Source organism: Nycticebus coucang, chromosome 23 (genome assembly GCF_027406575.1).
Source record: "Nycticebus coucang isolate mNycCou1 chromosome 23, mNycCou1.pri, whole genome shotgun sequence".
Taxonomy (NCBI): Eukaryota; Metazoa; Chordata; class Mammalia; order Primates; family Lorisidae; genus Nycticebus; species Nycticebus coucang.
Genome location: NC_069802.1, coordinates 36,842,688 through 36,857,278, shown reverse-complemented (window position 1 = coordinate 36,857,278; position 14,591 = coordinate 36,842,688). Strand labels below are relative to the sequence as shown.

At 51.5% G+C, this 14,591-nt stretch overlaps 1 protein-coding gene across 4 annotated transcripts in view; it reads left to right on the top strand.

The window, feature by feature from the left end:
• HTT (huntingtin) overlaps positions 1-14,591 on the top strand; it is a 172,619-nt gene that overhangs the window by 153,791 nt on the left and 4,237 nt on the right. Inside the window, exons 55-67 of one of the 4 annotated variants that reach the window (XM_053577933.1) lie at positions 396-550; positions 657-713; positions 968-1,107; positions 2,438-2,520; positions 4,272-4,402; positions 4,488-4,617; positions 6,805-6,960; positions 9,608-9,798; positions 11,147-11,261; positions 11,407-11,620; positions 12,069-12,174; positions 13,811-13,973; positions 14,102-14,262. In XM_053577933.1, the coding sequence (XP_053433908.1) occupies positions 396-550; positions 657-713; positions 968-1,107; positions 2,438-2,520; positions 4,272-4,402; positions 4,488-4,617; positions 6,805-6,960; positions 9,608-9,798; positions 11,147-11,261; positions 11,407-11,620; positions 12,069-12,174; positions 13,811-13,973; positions 14,102-14,262 (1,802 nt within the window). Of the gene's footprint in view, positions 1-395; positions 551-656; positions 714-967; positions 1,108-2,437; positions 2,521-4,271; positions 4,403-4,487; positions 4,618-6,804; positions 6,961-9,607; positions 9,799-11,146; positions 11,262-11,406; positions 11,622-12,068; positions 12,175-13,810; positions 13,974-14,101; positions 14,263-14,591 lie in introns of those variants that run through there. The other 3 variants (XM_053577934.1, XR_008377225.1, XM_053577935.1) reach the window with 3 other exon arrangements.

The following is a 14,591-nucleotide window of genomic DNA, read 5'->3' as shown; positions in this document are numbered from 1 at the left end:
GGGCCTTTTTCTTTGGTTCTATTTTTCAATATTCAGAAAAGTGTGGGCTGAATTAAAATGAAAGGGCACTTTATAAAGACTTTGCATAGTACCTAGTTTTATTTTTTTAATTGTTCTCCAGAGATTTTATTAGGCCTATTGAAGTGTTAATGTACGTAAATAAAATGTGATGTTGATAACAGCCATGCTGTGGTAAAGCAAAGCCCGCGCCACTGGGTATCATGGAACGTGAGCCCCGGACTCTGACAGAGGTGCGGGATGAACTTGAGAAATGACCACTTGGGGCTCTTCTCCTTGCGAGGCCATGTGGCCTGAGGGTTCTGCACATAAGTAGGGGAAGAGTTGGTGGTTGGGGCCTTGCTGCTCATGTTGTTCGCATGTGGGTGTCCTTCTAGGAAGACACAGAAAGGACCCAGATTAATGTCCTGGCTGTGCAAGCCATCACCTCCCTGGTGCTCAGTGCGATGACTGTGCCTGTGGCCGGCAATCCAGCCGTGAGCTGCTTGGAGCAGCAGCCACGGAACAAGCCCCTGAAAGCTCTGGACACCAGGTTTGCTAAGTCCCCTGTGTCTCCAAGGTGTAGCTAGTGCTGGGGACAGGGAGGGTCCCCCTCAAGTGACTAGCAGATTCAACATGGCCCTCTCCTTTATTGCCAGAATTAAAAACAAAAGCACTGTGCAGGTGGCCTTACTGCAAGCGGTGCTGATCCAAAAGTAAGTTTATGGCCACTCAGGTTGAAAATGCAACGTGAACTTCGTAGGGCTTGGGTTAGTGTCATTGAGTGTTCCGGGCAGGCTCCCATAGGATGCCCACAGGGGATTCACAGGCAGAAAAATCACTTACAAAGCGAGTTTCATTTCACATTGTGCCAGGTGCCTTTTGACAAAGCAGAGGGAAAATTCAGTGTTTGTCACTTGTATGATTTTGAAGAAAGCAAGATACTCTTCACCTTTGTTCTGAACGTTAGGTTTGGGAGGAAGCTGAGCATTATCCGTGGGATTGTTGAGCAGGAGATTCAAGCAATGGTTTCAAAGCGAGAGAACATTGCCACTCATCATTTGTACCAGGCATGGGATCCTGTCCCTTCTCTGTCTCCGGCCACTACAGGTACCTGGGGTAAGGGCTGTGGGTGAGACTGGAACAAGTGTGACTGGCCCTCCACACCCATCAAGCAGAACTGCCTGAGGGCGGCTTGAGGTCAAGCCTGGTGCTGAGTGTGATGCCCAGTGCATAAGCAGGAATCTCTTTCAGGCTTGGGAAAATCTCGGTCTTGCTGAAATAACATCTAGAAATGTCTAGAAGCATTGTCTCTTACCAGTCTAGTGGTGGGAAGAAGCAGAAGACTGTCTCTAAGACTGGCAGTCTGTACAAGGTTTAAATGCTGAATTAGACACTCACATTACAAAATGAGCAGTTTGTCTAAACAGTCTGAGTCTCCAGCTTCTCATAAGAAGCCTTGCAAGGCAGGAACAAGCCTATGCTCGCTGGCAGCCTGTGGCACTGGGGTGCTCCTGGGTCAGCTCCCATGCCCCATCTCTCTCCCTTTTCCCTGGACTTCGTGCCCCATGCTGGAGAAGTGCGGGACTCTGCCCAGGCCTCCCAGCTAGTGTGTCTGCCCTGGGTTAAAAGAAGAGAATCTTCTGTTTGTTTATTTTTGTGCATTTTTTGTTAAGCAAACAGTATTTTAGGACAGTTTCTGCGAGTCCCTCATTTTTAGGAGTTTGAGCACCTGAATGCTTTACTTGCAAGAGCTATGTGGAAGTGCAGTGTGTTACATGCTCCCAAACATTTATTGGGGTATTGACTTAAACTGAGCACTGTGAACTTGGGTGGCCATGGACCCAGCCCTCAAAGAACTTAGGGAACAGTAGGACCAATGAGAAACTGCCTGTCATAGGAGGCAAAAGGAGGGACTCTGGGGAGCACAGGCAGACAGCTCCTGGGGCGGGTGCTGCAGGGAGGGGGAAGACAGAGAGGCCCATTGGGAGAGTATTAGCTCAGGACATTCAGCTGGGGGCCCAGAATTGGGGGTGCCAGCAGAAGGAAGTAAGGAGGTTATTTGGCCTGGGGCACAGAGGGTATGGGGACATCACTCCACATGCTGCCCCTTCCAGTTGGGCCTGGACAACCTGGGCACGAAAGCAGGGTTCCAAAAGGCACCGTTCACCAAAATGGTTGTCCAGGACTCACGGAGAGCTTTTCTGCTTGGACTGTTGCCTCATCTGCTGTGCTGACTCTATTAAGCTTTTTCCACTCAGCCCACCACTGGTTCCCTCAGGAACTGAGGAATGCAAAGAGAAAGTGACAGTACCGCTTGCCTACCAGCCCTGCCACTTGATGGGTTATACGGTGACTTGCGGAATCCCCAGATCCCCAGGGCTCAACATGGCCTTGGCCTGCCTTGTGCGGGGGGCGCTCACAGTGCTGTCCTTCCCAGGTGCCCTCATCAGCCACGACAAGCTGCTGCTGCAGATCAACCCTGAGCGGGAGCTGGGGAACATGAGCTACAAGCTTGGCCAGGTCAGTCTCTCCAGCCCCACGTCCTGGCCTCTGCCTTAGTTGTCAGATGGCCATTTAACACATCTGGGAGAAAACTTAAATGTAGAACAAGTTTTACTTTTGTTTTCATTTATATTCTTTATTCCAGAAATGTTTCTTAAGATGTTTCATATACACGGAGGATGCCTAAAAAATGTATACACATTTTAAGCAAGGAAAAAACTCTATTAATTTGTTATGTTCAAGTCACATTTGACTGCTGCAATTAATTACAAGAGGTGCTTAACATGACTTGTATTCATCTCTTGTTACTGGTATATATTGAGTATAATAATTCAGTTTTTTCCTTACATAAAATGTGTGTACATTTTTCTGGTACCCTCTGTATGTATAGAGATATCTAAAAGACAGTGAAATGGTATGAGCTACATGAGGGAGAGGACACAGGGTGGTGTCAGCTGAGGTGCTGGTGTGGATGTGGACCCCACATGGACCCTGCTGTGATGGACCACAGATTGGGCCAGATTATGCTGGCTTTGAGGGGAGCACTGTGGCAGATGGATGCATGGCCCTTCCTGGCAGGTTGCATTGATCTGTACTTGAGGTGTTGGAGCACACGGTGGCACATGTGTGGAGGGTGTGAGGAGCACTCCCGGGAGGGCTGGCCCTGCTGGCTGGCCCTGCCCCGTGCTGCCTCTCTCTCACGGTGTCACCTGTTTGCTTAGAAGTCAGCAGTGCATGGTTGGTTTTGTTTCAGAAGATACCTGTCGGGACAATGTTTAGAGACACTTGTTAGTTCTGAGGGCTTCCTCCTGTGTTTTGCATTCTAGGGTTATTTTTATTTTTAGACACAATCTCTGTCACTCCAGATAGGGTGCAGTGGTATTGTTCCAGCTCATTGCAATCTCTTAAGCTCCTGAGCTCAAGCAGTCCTCCCACCCTAGCCTCCCAGAATGCTAGGATTGCAGGCATGAGCCACTGCCCAACCATTGGGGGCTTTTTACTTTTTAAAAAAATTTAGACTTTTTAAAATTTTTTTAATTTATTTTTTATTGTATCGTATTGTATTTTCTTTATTTATTTTTTGAGACAGAGCCTGACTATCACCCTCAGTAGAGTGAGTGCCTTGTCATCAAAGCTCACAGTAACATCAAACTCTTGGGCTCAAGTGATTCTCTTGCCTTAGCCTCCCAAGTACTGAGACTACAGGTGCCCGCCACAACGCCCGTCTATTTTTAGAGATGAGGTCTCACTCTGGCTCAGACTGGTCTCCAACCTATGAGCTCAGACAATCTACCAGCCCCAGCCTCTCAGAGTACTGGGATTACAGGCCTGAGCCACGGCCCCTGGCCCTGTTTGTTAGAGCCTTTTTAAAGCAAGGAATTCAGGCAAAGGGGGTTTACTAAACTACTGCCAGTTAGGGACCAGAGTTGAAAAGAACCCCCTGTGCTGATTTCATGTTTTGCCAGGACTTCATTCAGATGTCACACAGGAGCTGAGTGTCCCTTAGAGCCTCTTCACCTTCTCTGAAGTTGACCACTTCTGTCTACTTTGTGAGGCTGGAGTGTTTGGCAGCAATGCAGCCCCTGCCCCACCTGCTCTGTGGGCACCTCTGTGCCTAACCTGCTGGGGCTGAACAGCACCATGCTGAGGGATGAGCCGTTCACATGGCAGGGGATGTGCTCAGTCCAGGGGACCCAGGTCGCACTTGCCCACAAGGACTTGCCACCTTCACCTTGAGCACTGACACAAGCATCCTGTTCCTATGGCAGGTGTCCATACACTCTGTGTGGCTGGGGAACAACATCACACCCCTGAGGGAAGAGGAGTGGGATGAGGAAGAGGAGGAGGAGGCTGATGTCCCTGCACCGTCATCGCCACCTACATCTCCAGTCAACTCCAGGTTTTCCATTGGCCTCTTAGTCATGTAGTTCGCTGGGCACTGTTTAAAACGTGCCCTTCATCTCTCCTGTCTCACATGTTTGCAGGAAGCACCGGGCTGGAGTTGACATCCACTCCTGCTCCCAGTTCCTACTTGAGTTGTACAGTCGCTGGATCCTACCATCGAGCTCAGCCAGAAGGACACCCATCATCCTGATCAGTGAAGTGGTTCGATCGGTAGGCTTGCCACCCCCTAACCCTTGCCGTCCCCGTCCTCCCTCACGCGTGCACATGCTCCTGTGTGCCCCACACCCACACACATAGCTGATAGTCTCTTGGGACTTATGTAAGAGCAGTTCTTACAAGCCACAGGCACCAGATAATAAATGAGATTTTCCCAAATTAGCAAAGACACAGTTTCCTCTGCTTCCAGTCCAAGGCAGGTTACGTATTCTGGGTGTGCTACGTAGCTGCCAGCTCTGAAGGCCCTGTCCTCTTCTGTCCCCTAGGGCCTGCAGCGCATGGTCTCCAGCCTTGGGCCCCACCTGGGTTTTTTTGCTTGTTTGTTTTGTTGTTGTTGTTGTTTGTTTGTTTTTTTGAGATAGGGTCTTGCTCTGTTACCCAGGCTGAAGTGCAGTGGAGTGATCATAGCTCCCTGCAGCCTTGAACTCTTAGCGCTAGCTATCTTCTTGCTGCCTGAGTAACTGGAATACAGGTACATGCCATCACACTGGCTAATGTTTTTCTATTTTTGGTGGAGACAGGGTCTCACTCTTGCTCAGGCTGGAACTGAGTTCCTGACCTCAAGTGATCCTCCTACCGCAGGCCCCCAGAGTGCTCGGGTTACAGATGTGAGCTACTGTGCCTGGTGAAGCAGGCCCCACTTCTGAGAAGCAGCCATTCCGGACTGTTGGGCCAGGGTCCTGCCACTCTTCACTGAGGACCCCAGAGGCATCTGTTTCTATGGGTTGTTATCTGTCAGGTTCCATAGGAATAGAAATAAAAACAAAATTCTAAAAATCGTTGCTAATTAATCCATTTGAAAATAACGATGATTTCTTTCTTTCTTTTCTTTTTTTTTTAGACAGAGTCTCAAGCTATCGCCCTTGGTAGAGTGCTGTTGTGTCACAGCTCACAGCAACCTCAAACTCTTGGGCTTAAACAATTCTCTTGCCTCAGCCTCCCAAGTAGCTGGGCCCTACAGGTGCCCGCCACAGCGCCCGGCTATTTTTTTTTTTTTCCTTTTTTTTTTTTTTTTTTTTTTTAGGTTGTAGTTATTGTTGTTTGGCAGGCCCGGGCTGGATTCGAACCTGGCGCTGTAGCTGCTTGAGCTACAGGCACTGAGCCACTTGATGATTTTTTTTTTTAAGACTGGTGAGAACAGCTTTATTTTTACATTTTTGTGCATCTTTTTCATGTAGCCCTTGCCAGGGCTTTTGAGGGTCTGTCCCCAAGCACTGTAGAAGGGATTGCTATTTAAAAATAAATAAGTAGGGTTCAGCACCTGTAGTTCCAGCGGCTAAGGTGCCAGCCACATACACTAGAGCTGGTGGGTTCGAATCCAGCCCGGCCTGCCAAATAACGACAACTACAACCAAAAAAATAACAATAATAGCCGGGCGTTGTGGCAGGCACCTGTAATCCCAGCTACTTGGAAGGCTGAGGCAAGAGAATTGCTTGAGCCAGGAGTCAGAGGTTGTTGTGAGCTGTGATGCCACAGCGCTGTACCCAGGGCAACAGCTTGAGGCTCTGTCTCAAAAATAATAATAATAATTAATTAATTAAAATATATATAGATATATATATAAATAAAAAATATATTAAATAAATAAATAGGCTCGGTGCCTATACCACAGAGGCTAGGGGGCCAGCCACATACACTGGAGCTGGTGGTTCGAACCCAGCCCGGGCCTGCCAAACAACAATGACAACTACAACCAAAAAATAGCCAGGCATTGTAGTAGGCACCTGTGGTCCCAGCTACTTGGGAGGCTGAGGCAAGAGAATCGCTTACGCCCAAGAGTTTGAGGTTGCTATGAGCTGTATGTAATACCACAGCCCTCTACCAAGGGTAACAAAGTGAGGCTCTGTCTAAATAAATAAATAAACAAATAAATGCAGTTCTTCCCTATGGTACCTGGTATGGCTAAGTGTCCCCAGGCAGGTGGGAGCTGAGACCCCACTTTGCCCCCCATCTGCAAGGTGTATGTGAAGAGACTTTTTTAACAAACACTCAGTGAGTGCCTTTCCTTCATCATGTTTCATGGTTTTCCTTTAATTTAGGTGCCAGGTTCTTGTTGATTTCCCAGTCAGGGCTCCTGTGAATTTCCGTATGCTGTTCTCACCTGAGTATTAGAGCATGCCTTGTTACCAGCATCGACAGCATAATCCTCCCCTTCCTAACCTAATGCTTCGTGTCTCTAGCTTCTAGTGGTCTCAGACTTGTTCACCGAACGCAATCAGTTTGAGATGATGTATTCAACGCTGACAGAGCTACGGCGGGTACATCCTTCAGAGGACGAGATTCTCGTTCAATATTTGGTGCCGGCCACCTGTAAGGCGGCTGCTGTCCTTGGAATGGTAAGTGATGGCTGGCATGGAGGCTGCCTGTGCCCACCCTGTCTGGGCCCCCTATGCCTTGGAACCTGGTGTTGGTGAAATGTACTGGACACAACCATGTCCTTCCTGTAGCACACGTGAGCCACAGCATTGTCAGCTGGAGAGGGTTTCAGTTACTGTCAGTGCCACTCCATAGGCCACTGGTGCATGTTGTACCCCTTGGTTTGTTATGTCATGACAGTAGTCTGTCCACATAGGACACAGGTGTGTGACAGTGCTGGGGCTCCCTGGATATGCGGACATGGCTCATTCTTCTGCCCCCCTTGTCCCCCTGTGCTTCTCAGTTACACGGCCTCCCTCCTGGGAACTGTTTTGTCACAGTGGCCCTGCATTTCTGCTCCCAGAGCCTGCACACTATAGTTTATTCTTAGCATGAAGGCTGTATTAGTGGGTCTGGGCTGGTATAACAAGCCACCTGAGATGGATAAATTTCTGATAAACACCCGAAATTTATTTCTCACAGTTCTGGAGGCTAAAGTCCAAGAGTAGTGCACCAGCAGATTCCATGTCTGGTCAGGGCTGCTCTCAACGTGATTGGTGGCACCTTCTCGCTGTGTCCTCACATGGCACAAGGCCCTCTTTTATAAGGGTCTGATCTCATTCATGAGGGCTCCACCCTCTTGACCTAATTACTCCAAATACCATCTTATTGGGGATTAGGTGTCATATGAATTTGGGGGATACAACATTCAGTCTTGAATTCCTTCTTATCTGCTTCTAGTTTATTGGAGTCAGCAGTGCTGCGCAGCGCCATGGCCCTTGGTGCCTCCACATGGCCTACGCTAAACGTGCATCAGATCTATAGTGAAAACAGTTCCCTCGAGGCCCCAACAGGATGTCAGGACTGCTTTTATAGAAAAAGGACCCCAAACTGTCAGAACTGGCATTGATTCTCTTTGTCATGTAGCATTATCCAGTAATTGTGACGTTTCTTACTCAGATGGCCCCTGGGATTCATTTTTATGATAGTATTAGGAACATTCTTCTACAACCTGCTCTAGACTGCCGTGTGCCAAGCAACTGGGACCACTGGTGAGGGTGATACGGTGGTGTCACCCTGTTTCACATGCAGTGCCATCGTCAGGAACAGCCATGCTGTTGTGACAGTGATGACGTGTGCCGCTGCTGCTGCAGCACTGGCATTTGCTAGTCCCCTCCCCCTGCATCCTGCTGACTCTGTCCACAGACTGACAGGGCAGCCGGGGGAGGCTGACGTAGAGGCAGAGGTGGGTAAGCCCAGGCCTGTGACCAAGTCTGACTCTCCCCTCCTGACTGCTTCCCCGTAGCGTCTGTCCTCACCCATCCGGAGTGCTAGAATAGGTACCGCCCCTCGTGGGTGGCCTTTAGCCCAGTGCCCTGTTGATGGTTTAGAAGCCGCCCAGGGAGTAGAAACAATGAGTGCCGTGGCTTCCCTGTGTGAGCACGGCTCTTCAAAGGGACACCCTCTGGGTACTGCCAGGCAGTGTCAAAGCAGCTCTCTCCTAAGGGGTCCTTTTTTCTCTGTGGGGAGGAATTGTGTTTTTGTGCTCAGGACCAGATGCCCCTAGGCAGAAGTTGTGCTGTCAGTAAATCAAATGAGTGAGAATGATTTTTAAGCTTAGACCTGAAGGCAGGATGGTACATGGACACTGATTCCCCATTCTGTGCACATCAGTGTTTTTCCTCAAAGATGACATTTTCTGTGAAGAAAACTGCATTGGTGCAGATGCTATCATTCCAAAGCATGTGAGTTTCTTTTGAGAGATTTGCCTACTGTTGTGAAATCTACATCCTTTCCACAGAGCATCCTGGTTGTGCTTTTGGAAGTGAGACCTGGAGGCTCAGCGGGGAGCCATCCAGCCCTGTGGGAGTGGGTGGGGCAGCACCAGGGGAGGTGGAGATGGAAAGGAAGGGTGAGGGGTTCTCCTGTGGCTACAGCTTCAGGAGCCTGGACGTTTTCCCTACGGAAGGGCCTCTGCAAGTTGAGCGCCCTACAAAAATAAGAGGCTACCTCCACACGGGAATTCCATGTCTCCGTGGTCTTAGGTTGAAGGAGGATGAGGGCTATTTTCTCTGAAGGTCTTCTCTTCGCTATTAAGGAGTGAACTTAAGTGAAGAGCATGGGTGAAGTGTGTGGTTCTGTAATTAAACCTGTTGTGTTTAGAGCACTGAGATTGTGTCATCGTGGTCCAAGATAGCGTAGTCTGACACGCACTGAGCCTTAGCACAGTGCAAGTACACAAAGGACAGTTAGCAAAGGGAAAGGCACTGGGACAGGTCCAGAGGAAACCAGGCTCCAGCTTCTGGAGTCCTGTCCCAGGGAAGCCCATTGGAGACGCAGCACCAGGGTGGCATGGGTACCTCCTGCCTGGCACATGCTAAAACTGCAGACACACACGGGCTCCCATAATCTGCTGCCCACATGGGCAGCCAGGGGGCAAGAGCCCTCCCCATACTACAGGTCCCCTGGCACGCAGGCCCCCTCAGCACAGTGTGAACCTGCCACACATCTCCTCTGCACATGGGCCTTCTGCCTGGGTATGAGTCTGCCCTCTGGGCTGCGCGGGAGGTGAGGCACTGGGACATACTGTCTTCATCACGCAGCCTTTGTCTGTGTGCACGTGCCCAGGACAAGGCTGTGGCAGAGCCGGTCAGTCGCCTGCTAGAAAGCACGCTCAGGAGCAGCCACCTGCCCAGCAGGATCGGAGCCCTGCACGGTGTCCTCTACGTGCTGGAGTGCGACCTGCTGGATGACACGGCAAAGCAGCTGATCCCAGTCGTCAGTGACTATCTCCTCTCCAACCTCAAGGGAGCAGCCCAGTGAGTGGGGGCCTGGCCAGGTGGCTTGGAGTAGAGAGCAATGTCACACCCTTCGAAATGCATGCCAGGCCCCTGTCCAGGCATGACTGGGGGGTGTCAGTGGGAACCCAGATAGGCATCTTTCTCACAGGGCCGTGGCTGAGGTCAGTGAGGTGCAGGGACACAGAGCCTTCTGGAAGCCCTCAGGTACCCTGTGACAGGACAGCAGCTCCCGCCTCTGCACTACTCCCGTGTGCCTTGCATGCTCCTCTGCGCATTCATTCCTGATCCCTCTTGGGCTGGCCACCCTCACTCTCAGCCCTTGGAACCTATTCTGATTGTCCAGCTCTGCCACCTCCTACAAGTTAGCCTCACCTGCTCCTGGGTGCCCCCAGCACATGCCTCCCTTATTTCCACTCTGACCCCAGCTTCACCTTAGCTAAAAGCAGCTGAACATGTAAGTCTGCACAGATATGGCCCCGATAAAACACAACTGGTGGCAGAAGTCCCTCGAAAGCAAGGCAGGCTCACCACACTGACTTGCAAGCACAGGGCTTCTATGATGTGCTGGTCCCACCTCCACTCTCCTGAGGCTGCAGAGGCTTGGAACAGCGATAGGCAGCTTTTCTGACTTCTAGGCTCCTCTGGCGGGGGAGGTGGGGTCCACGCTGGGGAGCTTGAGTTGTTCCTGTCTGTTGTCCTCACTGGATATTGGGTGTCATGCTAGCAGGACGGGTAGACAGGCTAGAGCCTGGCACAGAGCTGAGTCACACAGGGGCCACGGGCCTACACATTGGGCACATGTATGTATATAGCCATGGAGTTCTGAGGGCAGCCCTAGGGTGGGTGTCAGACCAGGGCAAGGCCTGGCTGTGCTGACACGCTGGGGGGCTGGAGCAGTAATTGCGTTTGGTGTCTGGGTAGAGAGGGCAAGTGGAGCTGGCCCAGGCCAGGGGCAGAGGGGCTGATGTACGTGTCATGTAGGTGAAGGGTTGTCTGTGGCTCTTTTACCCAGGGTGGCTATTTGTTCCATCACAGGTTAGCCAGGTCACAGACATCTGGCACTGTGTGCAGGGGCTGAGGGGCTCACCCCAGTTGATGTGGTACGCAGTGTCACAAAGACATGAGGGAGTGGAGGGCACAGCCTCCCTGAGGGGCACAGCAGGTGTAATGGCCGATCTGGAGGCGGTCAGGGTCAAGTAGAGACTGAAGCTTCAGGCCAGGTCTCGTAGGCCTGGAAGAGCCATGCAGGTGGGGTGAGGCCCAGCTCTGCCCTCTCAGTGGGTCCAGGTACGCTAGCCCCGGTCTCCACTGTGGATGGAAGCGGCTGCTGGACATGGCTAATCTGGACTGTCGTCCCCATTTCCAGCTGCGTGAACAGTCACAGTCAGCAGCATGTGCTGGTGATGTGTGCCACTGCCTTCTATTTGGTTGAGAACTACCCTTTGGATGTGGGGCCAGAATTTTCGGCATCAGTAATACAGGTGAGTGGGCCCTGTTTGGTCTTGCGCTGGTTACAGGAGTGGGCTTCTGGGCCTTCTTCCCTGTGGGATTATGCCAGTAGGTCAGTTTTGGTTTGGGGGAAAAGGTGTTACTGAGTGAGACTCGGAGGCCTTTCTTCTTATCCAGATGTGTGGGGCAATGTTGTCTGGAAGCGAGGAGTGTACCCCCTCCGTAATCTACCACTGCGCCCTCAGGGGCCTGGAGCGTCTCCTGCTCTCTGAGCAGCTCTCACGGCTGGACGCAGAGTCCCTGGCCAAGCTGAGCGTGGACAGAGTGAACGTGCATAGCCCACACCGGGCCATGGCGGCCCTGGGCCTGATGCTCACCTGCATGTACACAGGTGAGCAGACAAGATGGTCTGTGGTGCCCTCCTCCTTCCCTGGGGAGACAGGAGCACACTTTCTTGAGGGACATACAACCAGGTCCCCTCTGATTCAGCCTTGTGGTGTTGCCTTTTATCAGTTCTGTCACCCTGCGAGAGAGATGTAAGAGCTAGGTCAGAGGTGCCTGTCCAGAGTCGTGTCACTGTGCATGGGTGTCAGAGCCGCACCTCTGGCCACTTGTCCCGTGTGGGCGAGCACTGGGGAGCTGGGCTGGGTCCTGGGCTAGTTAGAGACCACATCACCTGCTTTCGGACAGTTCCAGGGATCATGGCACTGTCTGCAGGGCCTGTTGGGGCAATTATGTGAACCTGCCACCTCCGGCATATGGGGCTGGCACCCTACTCCGTTGTGCCACAGGCGCTTGGGGCGATTATGTGATGTTCACGCCACACACTTCTGTTTCAGGAAAGGAAAAAATCAGTCCGGGTAGAACCTCAGATCCTAACCCTACAGCTCCAGACAGCGAGTCGGTGATTGTGGCTATGGAGCGAGTGTCTGTCCTTTTTGATAGGTAAGATGCGAAGCCCACCCCTGTAGTCAGGAACCGTCCTGGAACTTGGGTCAGAAGAGCAGCCTGCATGGGTCTTTGTTCAACAACTCTAAGGCTGTCCCAGTGCCTGCCTGTCTGTCCTAAAGGCTTTAGGGACAGTGCCCAGTACTTGGGCAGTTTGTCACAGGTGCAGGAAAGATTTGGCTCTAGGAGAGCCAGGTGAAGGGCCTTCTGTAGGAGAGGAGACTGCAGTCTAAGCAGGGGACTGTTCTCTCCTTCAAGGATCTTGGGAGAGAACACGTGGCATCTGTGAGCAGTGTTGGGAATAGCGTCAAGAAGAATAAAGGTTAAAACACAGATGCATCTTTGAGAGACCACGTGGTTGGCAGGTTGGCCTCCCAGCCTCCTTACCTTGTGTGTGTGTTTGTTCAGAATTGGCTTTGTTTGCCTGTTCTGGAAAATGGGTTAGGGGCTCTGTGGGCTTTTTCTCAACGACAGGGCCCTGTGTTTAGCTCTCAGGCTGAGCGACGTGACAATCTGTGGCCTTCTTGCGCCACTGGCCTGTGATTTCCAGTCAGGCTAGCCAATGGAAAGCGATTTGGCCTTTCCCAAAGAGCATGCCTGTGTTGCTATTTGGCCAGATGAGGTGTTCTGAACAGCTGAGCAGTGAGAATTGTAAAATGAGCCTCTGTGTCATTCTTCAGTTCACATGTATTCACTGAGCACGACCGCAGCTGGGTGCTCGGGTGGTGGGGCACATGGAGGCTCCACTCCTATGTCCCTGCCGTCCTGGGCTTAAGGTCTAGTGTGGAGGGAAGCCGTGCTCTAGCGTGTGCAGCTGAGTGTCTTCCTGGGAGCAGGTAGAGCCAGGCACACCTGCCAGGGAGCCAGCTTGTCTCTGGGGTGCATGCCTCTCAGGTATACGGAGCTGTCGTGCGTGCACTTGCAGCAGGGTAGTGGGACATGGAAAAGAGTACTGCTCAAGGGATACGTGCCAGGGTCTACTGGGAGCAGGATCAGTGCCAGCACACTTGGGGTCCACGTTTGAGAACAGCATTCTGGTAGAGCAGAAGGCTACAGGATGTTAGAACATGTTACGGTGAAGTTTGTGGAGCATTTCAATGTGGATAAGAACAAAAACATGATAAGGTTTTTTGTTATGACCTTTAAAAATCTTATATACAGGCAACCCCTAGGTTATGTACAAGCTAGGTTCTGTACATTTGTTCTTAAGTTGAATTTGTATGTAAGTTGGAATAGGTACATTTACCTGTTATCCATGATAGCCTCCATTCAAAAAGTGCAAATGGTACATCGGTTGGATGTTTGTAACTCAGGGACTGCCCATAATGTCCCCATATAAACCATTTCTGTTTATTCCTTTGCCTGATTTTCAAGCCCTCTTTTGGTTGTCAGCTCCACATAGCATGGGAAGCCCTGGGCCCATCCCAGCCGGCCAGCCATCAGTGAGGTGGACAGAGGGGGAGCCAGGACTGTGCCTTTTTATTTTCAAAATGTTTACTTATATTCTAGTTAGCCCACTTGGACAGTCTCTAAAGGTCAGGGGTACTTCCAGCCCTGGCTCAGCCCTCCTGGGTTAGGCCTGGGTAGACTGGGGGAGTCAGGCTGAGGCTCTACCCATGTCCCCTTCTCCTAGGGTCAGGAAGGGGTCTCCCTGTGAAGCCAGAGTGGTGGCCAGGATCCTGCCTCAGTTTCTAGCTGACTTCTTCCCAGCCCAGGACGTCATGAACAAGGTCATCGGAGAGTTTCTGTCCAACCAGCAGCCTTATCCACAGTTCATGGCCACTGTGGTGTCCAAGGTGAGTTTGTTTGCATGTGGGGTGGGTGGAGAGGGAAGTCCATAGGGGCCGACCCCCAGCCTCCCCAGGAGGAAGAGTGCAGCGTGCCACCTCCCTCTAGCCCTGACTGGGCACTTGCTTTTTCTCAGGTGTTTCAGACACTGCACAGCACCGGACAGTCATCCATGGTTCGCGACTGGGTCATGCTGTCCCTCTCCAACTTTACACAGAGGACCCCGGTCGCCATGGCCACATGGAGTCTCTCCTGCTTCTTTGTCAGCGCAACCACCAGCCCCTGGGTCGCGGCAATGTATCCTCCCTGGGTTCCTGGCACTGGCCGGGCCCTGCTTACGCTAGCCCTTGCACATTCTTCTGTTATATTTAACATTAAAGTTTTTGAAACCTAACCTTTGCAGAAAACCCCATAGATGTCGCAGTGACATAGACCTCAGGCCCAGGGGAATAAAATGTTGACAGGGACACAGAAAATGAATGTCCAGCCATTTGCTGACCAGGGGGGCTGGTGTGTGGCAGGAGGGTCACAAGGTGGGGCAGTGCAGGTAGGCGTGGTCTCTGCAGACGCCCCGCCCACTCCTGCAGTGAGCAGCCGGGTTTCACCTGGCACTGCTTCTCATTAGG